General features: G+C 42.3%; 1 protein-coding gene across 1 annotated transcript; it reads left to right on the top strand.

Annotated features, from left to right (window-relative positions):
- Positions 1–880: 880 nt before the first annotated feature.
- PRDM4 (PR/SET domain 4) lies at positions 881–16,295 on the top strand. The gene is made up of 10 exons (XM_026063422.1): positions 881–1,019; positions 1,686–1,871; positions 4,012–4,806; positions 7,954–8,103; positions 9,306–9,424; positions 10,206–10,291; positions 11,464–11,591; positions 12,147–12,461; positions 14,401–14,569; positions 15,986–16,295. The coding sequence occupies exons 1-10, from the start codon at positions 887–889 to the stop codon at positions 16,293–16,295; spliced, it is 2,391 nt and encodes a 796-aa protein (XP_025919207.1). The 5' UTR covers positions 881–886.
- The last annotated feature ends 796 nt before the right edge of the window (positions 16,296–17,091 follow it).

Here is a 17,091-nt window from a genome sequence, read left to right as displayed (position 1 = left end):
GGGCCTGCCGTTGCGAGGGGCGAGAATGGGCCTTGAATCGGCCCTTCATTTCTGCGGAGGGTTATGACCGCTGTAGGCATCGCCCGCCTCTCCGGCCCTCCAGACTGCTGCTCGGCAGCCCTGCAAGCGTGCCAGGGCGTGCGGGGCTCCGGACAGGGCTCCAGGAGCCGCTCACAGCGGGGAGGTGACAGCGGCCCCTCGGTGTCCCGCTGAAATATTGTGTCATCCGTCGTGCCTGGTTTTTTTGTGTGAGAGGAGCATGTGCCAGTTAAGAGCCAGGCCAAGGTAGCCTATTAAAACTCTGTAAAATGGCTGTTTTGCAGAGGTGACTCTTGTTCCTACTGGCCTGGTTCAGATTGATGGTGAATCAGAGATTTTGTGTCCATTGCCAGTTTTAAGTGATCTTTCCCACTCCTCTCCCATGAACAGAGGAGGAACTACGGACATGAATGTGGATTTCAGAAGTTATGAAATATAAATCAGATGCTGTTGTCCAGACATTTGTGACATGCAGCTTGCAGATTGGTCTGCATTCACAATACTTAAATCACAATGGCTTTGACTATAAGGAGTGAAGCCCTGTTTTCTAGACAACTGTAGACAGCTATGGTCTGATTTGTGTTTTGGAACTGGCTTTTAAATCCTGGATATTGGTATCTAATATCAATATGTATCGATCACATCATGATCTTAGTGTGAGTAATGTGTCATATGCTTAGCTTTCTAAGGCAGAGTTTTAATGTGTCAATATCTGGTTTTAAGTTTGTTTGCTCAGCCCTTCTTCATCACAGTACAGTAATCAGGAATGTTGCTGCTTCTGTTTCTCTCTCTCGCACTTTTTTTTTTTTTCTCCTCCTCATACTCTCTCTGTTCCCTGTCCCCCAGAATGAATGAAATGAACTTGAGTCCTGTAGGGATGGACCAGCTGACCTCCCCCTCTGTGAGCAATGCCCTGCCCGTCTCAGGGAGTCACTTGGGATTGGCAGCATCACCCACTCACAACGCCATACCAGCACCAGGTAAAGGGGGAAGCTCCCACAAAGGGTATGAAGGCTGGTGCTCTGTGTTTTACACTTCACGTGGAAGTTCACAGTTGGTAGCAACGTTTGCTCTGATAGCAAGTCCTGTGCTATAGTGGATCTCATGGCTCATCAGGTGATTGGCGTAGCATTGTGGAAGGATAGACCGTAAACCGTTGCTTATGGGGTGAAGCAAAAGGGACGTGTGCTTACCAGGCCTATACCTTAATGGGAATCTTATTTTGTTCTAATGGGGTGTTTTGCACTGTGTTTAGGTGCGTGGTAGCAGAGTCTTTTGAAATGTGAACTGTAGCTGCAAATCTGTCTCCATCTTTGTCTATTTTCACTTGTGTGGAAATAATGATTTTTTTGTTTTAACCTGTAAAGCAAAACTGTTTTCTTAACTTGTTTTTTTTAGGGGGCTCCACAGACATTTGCAAAGCAGAAACAGACCCTACATAATAAATCCAAAAAAGATCTAGCCACATTCAGGCATGCCCCTCAGTCTAATAACTGTGATCCTTTCTTTGAAGCTTGTCACCTTGCTTTGAAAATACCATACTGTGCTTCCATAGTGAACTTCTAAGCAATCAGAAAGCCTCTTTGGTTATTTTTTCATAAGCTCAAATAGTTCCATTGAGTTTAAATGGGCATTTTCTTTTGCAGGGTTGCCTGTTGCAATTCCAAACTTGGGCCCCTCCTTGAGTTCCTTGCCCTCTGCTCTGTCTCTGATGCTCCCAATGGGTATTGGGGATCGAGGAGTGATGTGTGGTATACCAGAGAGAAACTACACCCTACCTCCACCACCGTACCCACACCTGGAGAGCAGCTATTTTAGACACATTCTACCTGGTAAGTAGTCTGGTGCTGATGGATGGGAACACAGAGAGAGATTGTGTTAAGAGCGACGTGGAGGCAGGCCTGAAGCAGGCAAGACTAAATGAGTATTTTGTGGAGCTGTAAATTCACTGAGTTTGTTTGAAGTCTGTGTCATTTATGCACCTGTATTTTTCTTTTATGTCTCTCTGTCTTTTTATATAAAAATATGAAGAGAATTGCAGGGCATTTGCTACTTAAACTAAATCTCTGATTTCTCCTCGCGTTGTTTTCTGTTGATCTTATAAATAAAGCAAGGCATGCCTGGTTTTGATCTTAAGTGGCCTGTTGTAGTCTGAAAACTGCTGCTGTTTTTTATTTTCTCCTGTAGTCTGAAGTAACACATTGATAGGGGCATAATGCTCGGTTGCAGTAGTTCAAAGCTTAAAAAGAACAAGCCTTCAGTGAGGAGTTTGGGCTCGTTCCCACCCCTTTAGTCCATGGCACAGATTTTTTCATTATTGTTCAAGGCTGGTTTCCAAAGGTCTAACATACTGATTTCTATCTCAGTTTCCCTCTAGCATGCATTTTAGAGTGTAAATGTAAAATTTTACATGCAAGTACATCAAGACACAGAAATTTGAGCTTTAAATGTCCTCCTTGTTTTCCTTTATAGCTATGATTGACATGGTGGAAGAGGGTAGATAAACTTCAAGGTCGCACAGTGAGTGTTGTTGGTTTAGCCTGGATTAGGAAAAGAAATACAGCAGCCCGTATTAGATCCCATCCAACTACCTGCAACTGGTGGCTGAACTTACCTATTTAGGAGTAGCCTTTCCTACTAAGTGCCTGTGGCCAAAGGGCAGAGGAGGAGCCAGTGCATCTGAGGGCCAAGGGTATTTGCCATTCTTCTGAGCTGGAATAATTTATGCAGAAATATATTTTTTCCTTGTAAGCTGCTTGATGATTATTTGATGTTTCATAGGGCTCTTTTGTCAGTCATCTTACTGCCTTCAAGAATCTCCCTTGTTCAAGCCACATGGCAGTATTCCATGCAGAAATATTTGATACCGTTGATTAAATGAAACTGTTTATTACTAATTTCTTGGCTCAGCCTTTTTTGTGGGGTTATTCCACTGTTGCAGGAAGACTATCCATACATGCATATTAGTGATAATGTCCATATTTGAATGGAAAGCTTGTACAGAGCAAATGGCTCATAGGGTTCAAGGCCAAAAAGAAACGTGCTGACTCAGATCTTGCAGAATCTGCAAAATCTTTCTCTGTCTCCACTGGAAGTACTGTTTACACAAATGTGCTGATGTATTTCCTCCAAAGACCTTTCAGCTTTGTCCAACAAGAGAAGTTGGTAGTATGTAAGTGTAGGTCAGTGTTTCTTCATATCTTAAGTTACAAGGTTGTCTGACGTTTTGAAGAGCTTTCCAGAGCTACCAGAAAAGATGTTGGGGTTTATAATTTAAATTCTCAAACTGGTTCTCAGGCTATCAGGACCTTGGTAGGTTTTATGCTTTTAATTTAAGGAAAGAGAGCGGGTAACTCAGGATACCTTTGAGAGACCTTAGCTTGGTCCTTCAGGATTGCAACTGTTGAGCTCTGAGAGAGACAATTGTGTTATTTAGTCTTAGAGGAATTAGTCATTGTTAAAACTTAAACACCTAAGCAAAGAAGATATATCTTGGAGAGCTGTTTCTACTTCCCATATTCTTAGCAAAGAGTAACCAGGGATTATGAAATGTTTAATTCTACCATCAGTCTTTCATCTTTTGTGAGCTATTTCTTGAGAATGAAAAATTATAACTAAAATGTGAGGAACTCCTTTCTGATTCAGTTTGTGTACTAAGGAGCGTAGGTTAAATGCTGCTGGAAACTTGGCTGTTCAGAATATGACAAACAAGTAGAGGCTGGCTTTATTGGATGGAAACTCTGTTTTTGTTGTCAAATGACACCTTGGAAAGAGAGTCTGGTAGGCATAAGTTTGTGAGCCATGTTTTAGTCCTTAATTGGACATCATGTATAGAGTGTCTTCAGGGATCTAGGTCTTAATGTAGTGTACTGCAGGGACTGGCTCTTTGTTTAAATGAGATGTCATTGTCAAATGTTTAAATGAGTGAGATGTCATCTCACCTTCTTCTATTTTCCCCTCTCATTCTGTCAGGTATCTTATCTTACTTGGCTGACAGACCTCCACCTCAGTACATCCATCCCAACACTATAAATGTTGATAGCAATCCAGCATTGTCAGTCCCCAATAATCCCTCAGCCCTAGATCCGTACCAGCCCAGTGGATCCGTGGGGCTGGAACCAGGGATTGTCTCCATGGACTCTCGCACAGTGAACGCGCATGGTGCTCAAAGTCTGCATCCTAGTGACAGCCACGAAGTAACACTGGATACGACAATCACTATGGAGAGTGTTTCGAGAGTAACCAGCCCAATCTCTACGGATGGGATGACGGAGGAGCTTACGATGGATGACGTAGCTGGGGATCATTCGCAGATGCCAAATGGCTCCCGGAATCACGAACCTTTAGCCGTAGACACGGTGGGCAGTAACTTGACGTCGGATGCTGTGGGGCACGGCGGCGTCATCCCCATTCACAGTAGCACTTTGGAACTCCCCGTTGTCATGGAGCCCGACCACATCGCCGGGCGAGTGACTGGAATATCGGACAGCACACTAAATGACTCCATTCATACTGTGGCCATGAGCACCAACTCTGTGAGTGTGGCGCTCTCTACCTCACACAATCTAGCTTCCTTGGACTCTGTAGCCCTGCATGAAGTGGGCCTCAGCCTTGAGCCGGTGGCGGTGTCTTCCATAAATCAGGAAGTAGCCATGGGGCCAAGTCACGTGGACGTGTCTGCAGACAATCTTGCCTTCGTACCATCCTCTCTGCAAATGGAAGACTCCAATTCAAACAAGGAGAACATGGCTACCTTGTTCACCATATGTAAGTGTGCATTTGCTGCTTTCTTGGGGTAGGGTTTGTTATGCAGCTCTTGTCTGGAGGGAGGAGAGGTCTCTTGCCAGCAGTCTTACAGATCTCTGGTGAAAGAAACTTACATTTCTTTTAACTAGTCCAGAAAAGCTGGACATCTGCAATTACGGATTAACCTCTGACTAGTAGGAGTAATGGGATGGTTTAGCATTCTTCTCTTTGTATCCATTTCCCATGCCACCCTGAGGTTGGAAGTGTAATTCCTTACGAGCCTCTTGGCTTTTGTAGATAGCTGATACTGCCCTTTGCAATGAGACTGTTGTTTTGTAAAGTCACTTCAAAAATGACTCTTCTTGCTCCCTTAAAAAAATGCCCACGCTGTACACTTCCTCATGTTTGTATAATTGTTGAGTATAATGTGTGATTTTTGTAAAATTAAACCTTGAACAATCATTGTGAAAATATGGTTATCAACAGGACCTACTGGAAAGAAGAGCAGAAAGGGAGGGAAGTTTTTAATGTTTCTAATTATTCTCATCAAAGGACTTCAGTGCAGAAGTTAGCTGATCTCCTGGGAAGAGAGGAGCACTGGACATTGCACTCTCTTGATCCTGTCACAGTTAAAGGGGTGGTGTTCGAGAACTGTGGAGTTCTCATTTGCTGGGACAGAGGTCTTTGAACTTCCAGCAGCGGCATGACTGGCTTCCTGCCACTGAAGTGTAAGGCCAGCTTTTATATTCAGTTTTGTTTGTTGTGGTAGGAGTGCTGAGTGCTGCCTTTGCACGCAAACTGGTCCTGTATCTGTCAGATTCTTATGACAAGCTTTGCCTGCAGATCTTTTTAAAGAAGTTGAAAGAAACAGTGTTAGCAATGTGAGAGGTGGAATTTAGGTGCATAGTCCTCTGAGTCTAGTCAGGCACTTGAACAAAACTTCCATTTTTTTGTGGTGAAATATAACTTAAAATCAGGTGGGTTTAGAACTATGATAAAATTATAACTCTTAGTGGAAAAGTTTCACAACTGATGCCCTCAGAAGTTCATACTAGCATCTGTTGCTGACTATAAGGGCATGTTGAACAAATAACAATCAAAATACTTTGATATCCACAATGCCAGTGATGAAATCCCTTCTCTCATTCACTCCAGAGAGGTTTGGTGTGCCAGTTTATTGTTGCTATATTTAAACTAGTCTAAAGCTGTTTCCTAGCTGACATTCCCCATTGGTAAGATATTATAATAGCTGTTCCACTCCTAGAGCTTTCATGTGATTTGCAAAATAGATCTTTCGCTTGGAAAGGTTTATATTTTAACTTTTTGTTGTTGTTTTTAAACTTCTCCTGAGTAAAACATGAATTTTTGGATGAGTGACAACAAGGAGGAGGAGTTGTCTTAGAGCCTGTTGATGATCTTTCCTCACTGGGAAAGCAGGGGTTGGGGCCTTTTGCAGAAAGATTTTGTAAAACATTAAGTAGTACTTGTCACCTTTGTTTGCAGTCATGGGTGCCTAAATCAGAGAAGTAAAACACTGTGATTTCCTTGCATTATTTGGCAGGGAAGAAGGTGAAAAGGAAACAGTATATTGCACATGCCTTAGAATGTGGGGATTTATTCATCGTCTTAAAAAATGTATGGAACCCTAAACCTTTGCAGGTGGAGGTGTGAACCCCTTTAGAAATGTCACATGCCTAAAACTTGCTTTTCTTCCTTTTTGCCTCGTTGGGGCTAGTCCATGAACCCCCAGTGGTCTGTGATATGCAAGGCTAAAAACAACTGTTACGAACAGTGTTTCTCCTTACTCAGGTCTGGTTGTTGTGGTTGCAGTACTTCTACATGTCATGTGTACACATGAAGCAAATATTATACAAGCTCTACCTAAGTAATTGTACCTACATATCTCTAAATTTTTAGTTGCTTAATTTGTACTTTGTATGGGGCCAGATTACAGTAGTCTGACATATTAAGGGATTATCCCCAAAGCTCTCTCTCCCCCCCTACCCCCCCAAAAAAAATTAATGAAGCTGTTGTTTATGCCAGGTGAAGATTGCTTCTGCAATAAGTCTGTCATACCAAAGTTGAGCCTAAAGAGGACAAAAAAAGTCTTTGTGGAGACTCTGCTTAATTAGCTGTTCAGAAGAAGAAAGATTCATCAGGAGAGTGGTTGCTGAATGGGTGTTCATTGCTCCTTTTATATAGAAGTAAAATGACAGGAATGTTTCTAGAAGTGTTTTATGCTGTGCTTTTTCCTGAAATTATTGGACTGCATAAAAATATCTTCCAGTGGTTTATTTATCAGCAGTACTTAAGCTGAATGACAGACTGGAAAAATGATGCTACTGCCTGTTCTTGGACCTATGTTTTTGTTCCATTCAGTGACATCTCATAAAGGTACTATATGAGTTTACCGCAGTAGGCCCTTCAAGAGCAACAATGAGGCCAGGTTTCTGCTGCCATGAAAACCTGTGCATTGTCTGAATTTAATTGGAAATAAGGGGATATGTGGGTTCAAATTAGAAGAATTTTAGAAAGAAGACCTTCCTGTCCCTGTGCGTGATTATCCTTGAGGTTTTACATGCAAGAAAACACTTGTGTTTCTGGTAAATTCAGAAAACTTAACCAGTCAGGCAGTGTTTGGTTTGGTCTGACTTGTGTTTTTTTTTTTTTTTACCTGCCAATAGAAGAAATTTCACTTGTGATCTGAAAGAAAAGGGCTCTCTCCATCATTAGTATTAATGCCAGCTTTGGGGAGACTGCCATCAGAGTATTGTAGTAGTTTTGGTGAAGAGCGGACTCTGTCCCATGGCTAGATTGCCCCTGTAGGGATAAGTCTAGAAGATTAAGTTACCATCAGTAAGGTGAGTAGGAAATCCTCATGTTTGATCTGAATTGGATAGGAGCAGCCACATGTACTACCTGACTGTAGTCAAGTGATTCATGTTCTTCTGAGTAAAAGCTGGTAAAGCTGATGTGTTAAACCACACAGAAGCAGCCTGCTCTTTGAACATTATAGGATTTTTACCTTTCAAGTTCTGTACCCCTTGTATGAGTTCAGACAAAACATCTCTGGCAGGGACTGAGCTGAAACATGTTGGTCGGGAGCTGACGGCACCACAGGGGCTGTTGCATCCTTTTGATCCCTGTTGTCCCTTTCCCTCTCTGCAGGGTGCACGCTGTGTGACAAGGCATATCCCTCAGACTGCCCGGATCATGGGCCTGTCACCTTTGTTCCTGACACCCCGATAGAGAGCCGTGCCAGGCTTTCTCTCCCTAAGCAGCTTGTCCTCCGACAGTCTATCATGGGAGCTGAAGTGGGTAAGAATCGAATTACTGTATGTTTCTATGGAGCAGTTTAAAATACATCCACCTCCCGAAATCGCAAACCTTAGGGATTTTAATATGGGAAAGATACACTGCCATAGAGAGGTGGTTCCCTCTTTTGTAATCCCCATGACTTCTTATATTATGTAAGAGCTGCTTGTCCTCTGGTCACTGTTTAGATTCTTGGGGTGCTGCCACAGAGTATTAGCTGAAATACTTGGTAGGGTCAAGAACAAGCCAAGTATGATGTTTATTCTTATCATGTGCTAAACTGCCCAGGCACAGCTTTTTGGGAAAACATTATAGTAACTGCAGTTTTGGGGAAGATAATGATTAGAAATAATGGAGGAGATTTCTTGTTCATCAGCCTCGTTTGCTACGTCTTCTGGATGCTCTCATTGGAGAATTGATCACAAGTGCCTCTTTTCTCTTCTTCCTCCCTCATTTGCATTTGGCATGTAGACTGTGACCTTGTCATTGGATGTGGACCTTGTTACTGTATTTCATGCCATTGACACCTGGAAATCGAAGAGTACAGTACAATACTCTAAAGATCTGAAGGCTAGAGAAGAATGTGATTATTGGCTTGCTTAGTGATGCTGCTTGTTAAGAGTAGATTACATCTGTTCTTTTCAAGCTGCACTAGTTTCCAGTGTATTCCTGAAAGCTATTCAGTGTATTCTTGTAGACCTATATATATAAGTGTTTAATAATAAATAATATACACGCAGGAATCCCTCTGCCCATGACAGAAATACAGCTGCCTCTGGGGAGAAATGCAGAAGCTGCTTAACAATGCCCAGCAACAATTCTGGAAATTCCTGGGGATTAGGTAGGCGAAATGTAGTTACTGAAACTAGTATTTTCTGCTTCTGCAGAAAGTGCAATGAAAATTTTAATTGGTACAAGTGGTTAGGATCTTAGTTCTTATAGCTTACTGGAAAGTAAATTACTTGCTTTTGACAAACAAAATAAGTATTTGTAATTACAACAAAGCGGCTCCCAATAGTGTCATGTGGTGGTGGTGGTTCTTGTTTCTGCAGTAGGTGTGTTCTACATGTGAAGTAGAAGCTTTGATGATCTTATGCTTAGATATTACTCTTGGAGCGTTATCTCATAAACCTCCCATCTCCTTGTTATGCATGATTAGTTGTTTCTATAATTGATTTCTGCAGATGTTTATCTTCTACTGATAGGTGTGTGGACACGAGAAACCATTCCTGTAAAGACTTGTTTTGGACCTTTGATCGGGCAGCAAAGCCATTCTTTGGAGGTGGCTGACTGGACGGACAAAGCAGCCAGTCACATCTGGAAGGTGAGTGGATGTTACGGCTCACAAATCCTGCAAGTGTGCCTGTGTCTTGTGAAAGCCACCACAGGACACAGCAGCTTTAACATTATCATCCTCACCTGAAGTTAGACCTATTTCAGCAATTTGTTTGATTGCTTAATACTTATTACCCGCACAGCAGACCCATACAGCATGTAATATACTGGTAATCAGTCCTGAAGTACAACAACCTTTAACACCTTTTCTTTTAAAGGGCTGTTTGTGGTTTCCAGTATCTCTGTGGAATTGTAGCAAAGATTGTATATCAATTTCTAGGGCAGCATTTGTTTATTTGCTTTATATCATTGTTTGTTGAAAGTTCCCACAGGTGATTAATCATTTGCTGTAGGAAAGCTACTTTAAAGCTTTCTTTTTCTCATCAGTTCATGTTGAGAAAATAAAAGTGGTCTGTATAAAATAAAGCATGTACTGTTTGCCCAGATACTATTATTCATAAGTTTAACTTGTAAGAAAAACAGCCAAATGCATTTCTGCTGGGAGCTAAAAGTGGTGAGTGGGAAAGTTGCTGATAAACAGTTTTTCTAGCCTCCTGGGTAGTGGAGAGGTCAGGATTCCTGTGTGAAAGGGCAAATAAGGAGTAAGAACAGGGCTGTGATCTTGGCAGCGGGAATGGAGACTTCACTGCTCAGTCTAAGTAAACGCTTCCTCTATTAAAGAAAGAAGCTGTCTTTGACTGTTTCTGTTGCCGCATTTTACCCTAACATTGCGTTTTGGTGTGGATTTTTTTGTTTGTTTTTCCCGTTAGATCTATCACAGTGGCGTCCTGGAGTTCTGCATCATTATGACTGATGAAAATGAATGCAATTGGATGATGTTTGTACACAAAGCCAGGTAGGAGCCATCTGTCCTGTGCTAAGTAGCTTTGGCTACTGGGACGTGGGCTCATAGGAGGCTGTGCAGGAGAACGTGCAACCTGCTGTGCTGACTGCCCAGATGGGTAGAGAGTTCAAGTCCAAGTGGCACCTGGGAGTTTTCTAGGCATCTTGGACTGGGGAGGGGAGCAATGAAAGAGAGTACCCAGCGGAGACCTATCTGGACACTTTGTTTTCCTTGCTTTAAAGCTTTATACCAGGTTCTTTCTATTTTCTTCCTGAATGTTAGCTTGTTACTGTCGTCTTTCTGTCTCATTCCTTCCAGATATATCTGTGAAGATGGTATTGACTGGCTTCTTTTGTGTTTGACCTGTGTTAGTGATGTGTCCCTGGGTTCTTTTGGCTTGAAGATCCAAACTCTTACAGATCCCGAGAGCTGTCCTTTTTGGTCTTTTTAGAGTGAGAAACTATGCAGGCTGACATCAGTATTGCTCCATATGTGGGCCAGTGAGAAAGCTGGACCTCTGCTATTGCTCTGTGACAGAAAGTAGGTTTTCCCTGCAATTCATTTCATCGCTCCAGTATGCAGGAGTCAAGAAGCTGATGCTTGATCTTCCATTGCAGTGTGGCAGTGCTTTTTCTGGTTTCAGATAATGGGAACACAGGCATACAGCTTCAGAAGATGAATTATCACATCTTGGAAATGTTCTCCAAGAGTTATTTTTGAAGATAACTTTGCTTTAAGGCTTTCCTGATATATATATATATATATATATATATATATATATATATATAAAATATATATATTTTTTATATATATATATTTTTCCCCCTTGTGTGTTCTTTATTTCTTAAGGGGTTTATTATGAAAAAATATATTTGTTTTTTAATTTTTTTCTTAAGAGGTCACCAACTCTTTTCCCTCAACCTACTCCAGTCTCTGTTATTTTCTCTGCAACATATTTCAGTGTCATGAATGTTTTATGGCTTACTGGACTGAGTTGGCTCTCAAGGTCCTTTTTTTTTTAAATAATTAATAAAGAAGTGACAAAAGTGAAAATTTTCACAAAGTGCTGACAGGTCTTTGAGGTTCTCTTATTGCCTATTAATAGGAATTTCCCCTTTTTTTTCCCCGTCAAAAAGTGAGTATTTCTGGAGAGTTTTTTTTCTTTATTGTCCTTATTGCTGTAGGAACCGGGAAGAGCAGAATCTGGTAGCTTATCCTCATGATGGAAAAATTTACTTTTGCACCTCGCGGGACATCCCACCTGAACATGAGCTTCTCTTTTATTATAGCCGGGACTACGCACGGCAGCTTGGTAAGTAAGCACTGACCTTTGTTGGCTTTGCAGGGAGCACTCAGCTCAAATTACCTTTTAGTACCATCTCTGGGTACTGTGACTTGGGAGTGCTGTATGTTCTGTGCCAGTTCCTACCGGTACACATCACACTCCCTTTTTATATTTCATTGCTACAGGAGTACCATCATTTACAAGAAATGTTTCCTGTCTAATTCTGCTGATCAGGAGTAAAAGATTTCAGTTTTGAAGAAAAAGGGTTGTTTTTCTGTTGTTCATCCATCTGGTGCTAAGGGAATTTTGCTAGTTGAAGATGTTCCCACCCTCCCCACCTTCAGTTGTGCTAATTTGGGTTTGGTGGAGTTGTGCTCAAAACCAGTCCAAAGCATGGCCCCACAAAACAGTTGAAATGACCTGCCTGAAAGTGCTAAGAAGGAAGCACCACCACTGAAGGGAGCTGGAGTGAAAATCTCTTCAACTGCCTTTGCTACTGGGGCAAAGTGTTAACTTGGGTCATGCTCACTCTCTGTTAGGCCTTGCTGTGCCTCATTAAAAGTGATGCTTTTGTATTCAAAGGTGTCCCAGAACATCCGGATGTGCACATCTGTCACTGTGGAAAGGAATGTGCTTCCTACGCAGACTTCAAGGCCCATCTGAGTAGCCATATTCACAACCACCTCCCCAGCCAGGGGCACAACAGCAGCCATGGGCCAGGCCACGGCAAGGAAAGGAAATGGAAGTGCTCCATGTGCCCCCAGGCTTTCATCTCCCCTTCCAAACTCCACGTCCACTTCATGGGGCACATGGGCATGAAGCCGCACAAGTGTGATTTCTGTAGCAAAGCTTTCAGTGATCCTAGCAACCTACGGACACACCTCAAGATACACACAGGTAAGGGATGTGGACTTTATAGATAAGCCTGTGCTAGTAAATACTTTGGGGCAGGACCTGTTTGCTGATCCCTTGGCCAGTTGGCAGGGTGTAGCTCATGACCATAAAGCTAAACTCTTGCCCCCTCCTTAAGAGTGGCAGCATCCTAATGGTCTATCGGAATGATTTCTAGTCCATGCTGACCCCAAGTAATGCCTGGACATTGCCTGAGAGAGTGTAGTTGGCCTGGGGTGGGACAGTGCTGGGCTCAGTAGTATGGATGCTACAGAACTGTACTTAGCCCTGTGTTCTGGCCCAGCACGCGATGTCCAGAATAGCTTTCGGTGAGTGGAAGTACATTACAGTTGGGAGGAAGTGTCAGGCCTGGCCTGGGAGATAGAAACCCTTTGTTCACTCACAGCAGATCCAGTGCTGGCAGCTATGGTGAAACTTAACATGAAGGCTTCCCTCTGACTCATGTGGAAAAGCTAACTGGGATTGAGAGCTTGTGATGTAGACGGTTGTACACTTATGTACAGGGCCAAGTCTTCTGCTCTTTCCCACTTGAGTTATTTTTCACCTGAGGCAAATGGCACAAGACTGAAATTGGTGACTGTGGGTAAGTCTGTTACCCAGCTCTGTCAGGCTTCAAAATTTAAGTCTGAACATGCTGTTGACTTCTGTGTGGCATTTGGATATCACTCTAGAGGTTTTGGGGATAAAGTAAGAGTTGTCAGAAGATAGTGAATGAGAGCTTTTAGAGGAAAATAAAATAGCAAAAGATTTTTGAACTGTGTAAGAAGAGAGGGAATAAGAAAGGTATGTATTCAATACAGAGTGAGGATAAGGGATGGAATAAAGATCAAGTATGGTCCAGAAACAGGCAATGTGGATATCTTTGCTTCATTTTTTCAGTGAGGTTGAAATGGCTAGTGGGAGTGAAGGTATGGAAATGACAAAGCTGGAAGGTGAATAAAATTGGGATTTCAGTGCACTTGAGTCAAGCACAGGAAGCTGCAGGCTCAATAGTAAGGAGTTTTAATAAACTGATTGTGCAAGTGTGGTACCGTATGACCACAAAATACTAAGTGGGATAGGGATTCAAGTGGTGTTCAGTCTGTGAGCCTGAATTCAGTGGTACGCAGGGTTTTAAACTGCATCTGCGAAGGAATAATGGAAGAACTACAGATAGTAGAAAGTGGGGTAAAATACAGAGGTACCAAAGATCTTGATAGCTTGCTTGATATTTGTTAGGTTAGAGAACTTGTTTACTTAGACAAAGGCAATGCAGTGCATCAAATCTGTCTGGGCTCCAGTAAGGCATCTGATGCAGTTCCAATGGGAAATTAGTGGAGATGAGGAGGTACTAAGCTGCAGTAACTAGATGGCTACTGGGCTTAGTATTAAAAAGGAGGCTATGATTATTTTTACTCAAGAATTAATCCTACTCTTGTTAAATGTTTGCATGAATCTCCTTGCTGGAAAACTTATTACACGTACACTGGTGGTGTTTTGTGACACCCCAAATAGGGACGCACTGTTAGCATAGACAAGAATCAGAAAGCATATCTTACAGGAAAAGCTGAATGAATGACTACAAGCACCGGAGGAAGAGGAATGGATGGGGTTTAGCGGAACAATGTGCAGGACCATGCACCATATGAAGGGCTCAGTAGTTAGAAACAGTAGCATGAGGGTTGTCTGTCTTTTTTTTTTTTTTTTTTTTTTTTTGATGAAATGAAATTAGCTGTCTGCTTTTTTGCATAGTTAAATGGGGATTGTAACTAGGTAGGCCTTTATACTGAGTGGGAAGGAATTGTAGGTGGTGATAGGTCCTTTGCACAAAGAATCTGCCTTTCCTCAGTGTAAAATTTTATTTTTCAGAAGTGGCCAGGCTTGTTTGCTCTTGGTATTTCTTGGCACACTGACTCACTCTGTGGGTGCATGTATGTAATCCTAGGTCAGAAGAATTATCGCTGTACCCTCTGTGACAAATCATTCACCCAGAAGGCTCACTTGGAATCGCACATGGTCATCCACACGGGGGAGAAGAACCTGAAGTGCGATTACTGTGAAAAGCTATTCATGCGGAGGCAGGACCTCAAGCAGCATGTACTTACTCACACACAGTAAGTGATCTAACAGGATGTGTTGGATTGGCCAGTGCAGTAAATAACGAAGCTTACCAGCCTGAGAGAGAATCTCCAGTTTACAAATTGTTTGGCCTAGGGAGAATAGGTTCATCCTCTAAAATGAAGTGCATCTGGACAAATTCCTTGTTACTGCCATTCTGCTGAAGTTGGACTGTTCTAGTATTTGGAGTATTTTAATGACAAAGGGAATTCCAGGCATGCAGCTTGTGTTGTGAAACAGCATTCTGAAGAGCTCACCACTTTGATTAATATTTAATTTTCTCCTGAAAACTGTTTCCAGGTCCCAACATGACCATTAAAAATCATAAACTCCTCAAGCGTATTCTCACTGAGTAGCCCATTAGTGAAGTCTCTTGCTCTGTGCTCAGGAAGGTTCTTCATTCCCAGCTGTAACCTCCCTCCCAGGTCTCATTCATGCATTTTGTCGGTTCCTTGCAGGGAGGCAGCCACAGTCAGGCAGGGTTGATCTGCACCCCCAGATCCTCTTCCATTGATCTCTCTCCCAGTCCCTCAGCTCTCTGCCAGGACAGATCCTTCCCTTTTTGCTCCAAGAATCTCCTCCATCCTGTCTGGAGCTACTCCCAGTCTGAGTTCCTCCCTTAAAGGCTGCTTGCCCAAATTTAATCCCTCTGCTTGTTTCACTTTCAGCATCTGGTTCTTCTGCTCACTTGGAATCAGATTGCTGCTTCTTCTGTGCTGCCTAGGAGACAGCATAGTGCAGCTAGCATCAGAGACAGAGACTTGCTTTGCTGTTTGTTTTTTATGGCCAGAGCTAGGAGCAGCACTACTTGTGGGAGGAGTTCTGCAGAGTCATCTGCAGAATTTGACTGTCACACTCTGGTAAGCCTGAACTTAGCATTTGCAAACTGAGGTTTGTTAACACTTGGCAGCTTCCCCCCCCCCCTTTTTTTTTTTCCATTTTTTGTTGCTGTTTCTACAGGGTGGGAAGGAGAGGGACTAACCTTGCCACCATAGCAACACTTCTGCCCTTGCCAAAACATAGAGATTAAGATGAGTTTGATCTTACTCCAAAAAAAAAAAAAAAAAGTTATAGAATTGTTTCTTCATTAATTTATCATTAGGAAAGAAAAACAGTTGGTAGCAAGCTAGCAGTTAAGCCAAAAAACCTCAACTTTTGCCAGCGGTCTTGCGGGAACAGAGAATAAGGTCTTTGTAAACGTACTGGTTTTGTTAATGCTGTGCAGTTTTCTCTCACTCCAGTACTGCACTATTGCTGTTATCTGTGGACTATTTCTACTTCAAACATACTGAAACCAAAATTGAGAAAGCAGAATAACCCTTCTATTCTCCTTCTCACCACTTCCCCACTACTTAATACAGTGTCAGCTGCCTTTCTGCAGGAGTGAACTGTAACTTTTTCATGTCTTGCAGAGAACGGCAGATCAAGTGCCCCAAGTGTGACAAGCTGTTCCTGAGGACAAATCACCTGAAGAAGCATCTCAATTCACATGAAGGAAAGAGGGACTACGTCTGTGAAAAATGCTCCAAGGCTTATCTAACCAAATACCACCTCACTCGCCACTTAAAAATATGTAAAGGCCCCACATCCAGTCTGTCAGCCCCAGAAGAGGAAGAAGAGGAGGATTCAGAGGAGGAATTAATAGACTCTATGAGTACTGAAGACTGTAGAATTAACAATGGAGTATATTCAACAGGTGATGCCCTCTCAGGACACAAATGAAGAAAGTGAGAGGGAAATTTTCTTGGATGTTGAAAGTGGAAGGAAAAAATCTTTTCCTTGTTTCCCCAGTCAATATCTTATGTCAAATGAGGAGTTTTCCTTTTGTTTTGGTCTCCCCACTACCACCACTTAATAAACTCTGTAGCCAAAATGCTGAATGAGAATGGATCATGCACTTACTGTTGACAATGAACAGTTGCTAAGAAGAAACTCTGATGCAAGGAGATTTTTCACGTACACTGTGCATACTTGTTTTTCCAAATCAATCACTCAGATTATCCAGCCAGTGCCAGGATACATGAGACACCTTGCATAGTCCCTTGAGGGAAGAGCCACAAACCAGAAATACAGTTGAGTGATTAGAGTGATCTGTGAGCCAACTGTCCTGAATTGCCAAAGCCATGGTAGTAAACAAAAACAAACAACAAGTTGGTGTCAGTTGATTTTGGGGGGGGGGGGGGTTTCTATACTTTTTAACTGAAGGATGTGGTTTGGCAGAGAGAAGGAAACCTGAGCATTGATATTCTCTGCTAAGAATACAAATTTAATGCTTTGGTTAAAAAAAAAAAAAAAAAGCCGGTGAAATCAGCATTTGTGGACAAAGCAATTGCCCCACTACAGCAGTATTCAGAAAATCAAAAATGGGCTTTTGGAAAGTGGTTATTGCCTCTTTTTGCTCTGGGTCACTAGGACATGTAAGTAGGTAAAGAAAGAGGGGAAAGACTGTATTGACACAGTAAGGAAGAAGCTTACAGATGATCTTTCAGTGTTTACAGTATGTATTACTTTTATTGCT

The sequence above is a fragment of the Apteryx rowi genome, unplaced genomic scaffold (genome assembly GCF_003343035.1).
Source record: "Apteryx rowi isolate R43461 unplaced genomic scaffold, aptRow1 scaffold_1001, whole genome shotgun sequence".
Taxonomy (NCBI): Eukaryota; Metazoa; Chordata; class Aves; order Apterygiformes; family Apterygidae; genus Apteryx; species Apteryx rowi.
Note: the sequence above shows the minus strand (reverse complement) of the source record. Positions and strands in the feature narration are given on the sequence as shown.

Bases quoted from the DNA above. Each gene is read 5' to 3' on its own strand.
- PRDM4 (XM_026063422.1), top strand. From the start codon at position 887: ATGAATGAAATGAACTTGAGTCCTGTAGGGATGGACCAGCTGACCTCC. The intron at 4,807-7,953 runs GTAAGTGTGCAT...CCCTCTCTGCAG, and splicing joins GGCTACCTTGTTCACCATAT to GGTGCACGCTGTGTGACAAG. The intron at 14,570-15,985 runs GTAAGTGATCTA...CATGTCTTGCAG, and splicing joins CATGTACTTACTCACACACA to AGAACGGCAGATCAAGTGCC.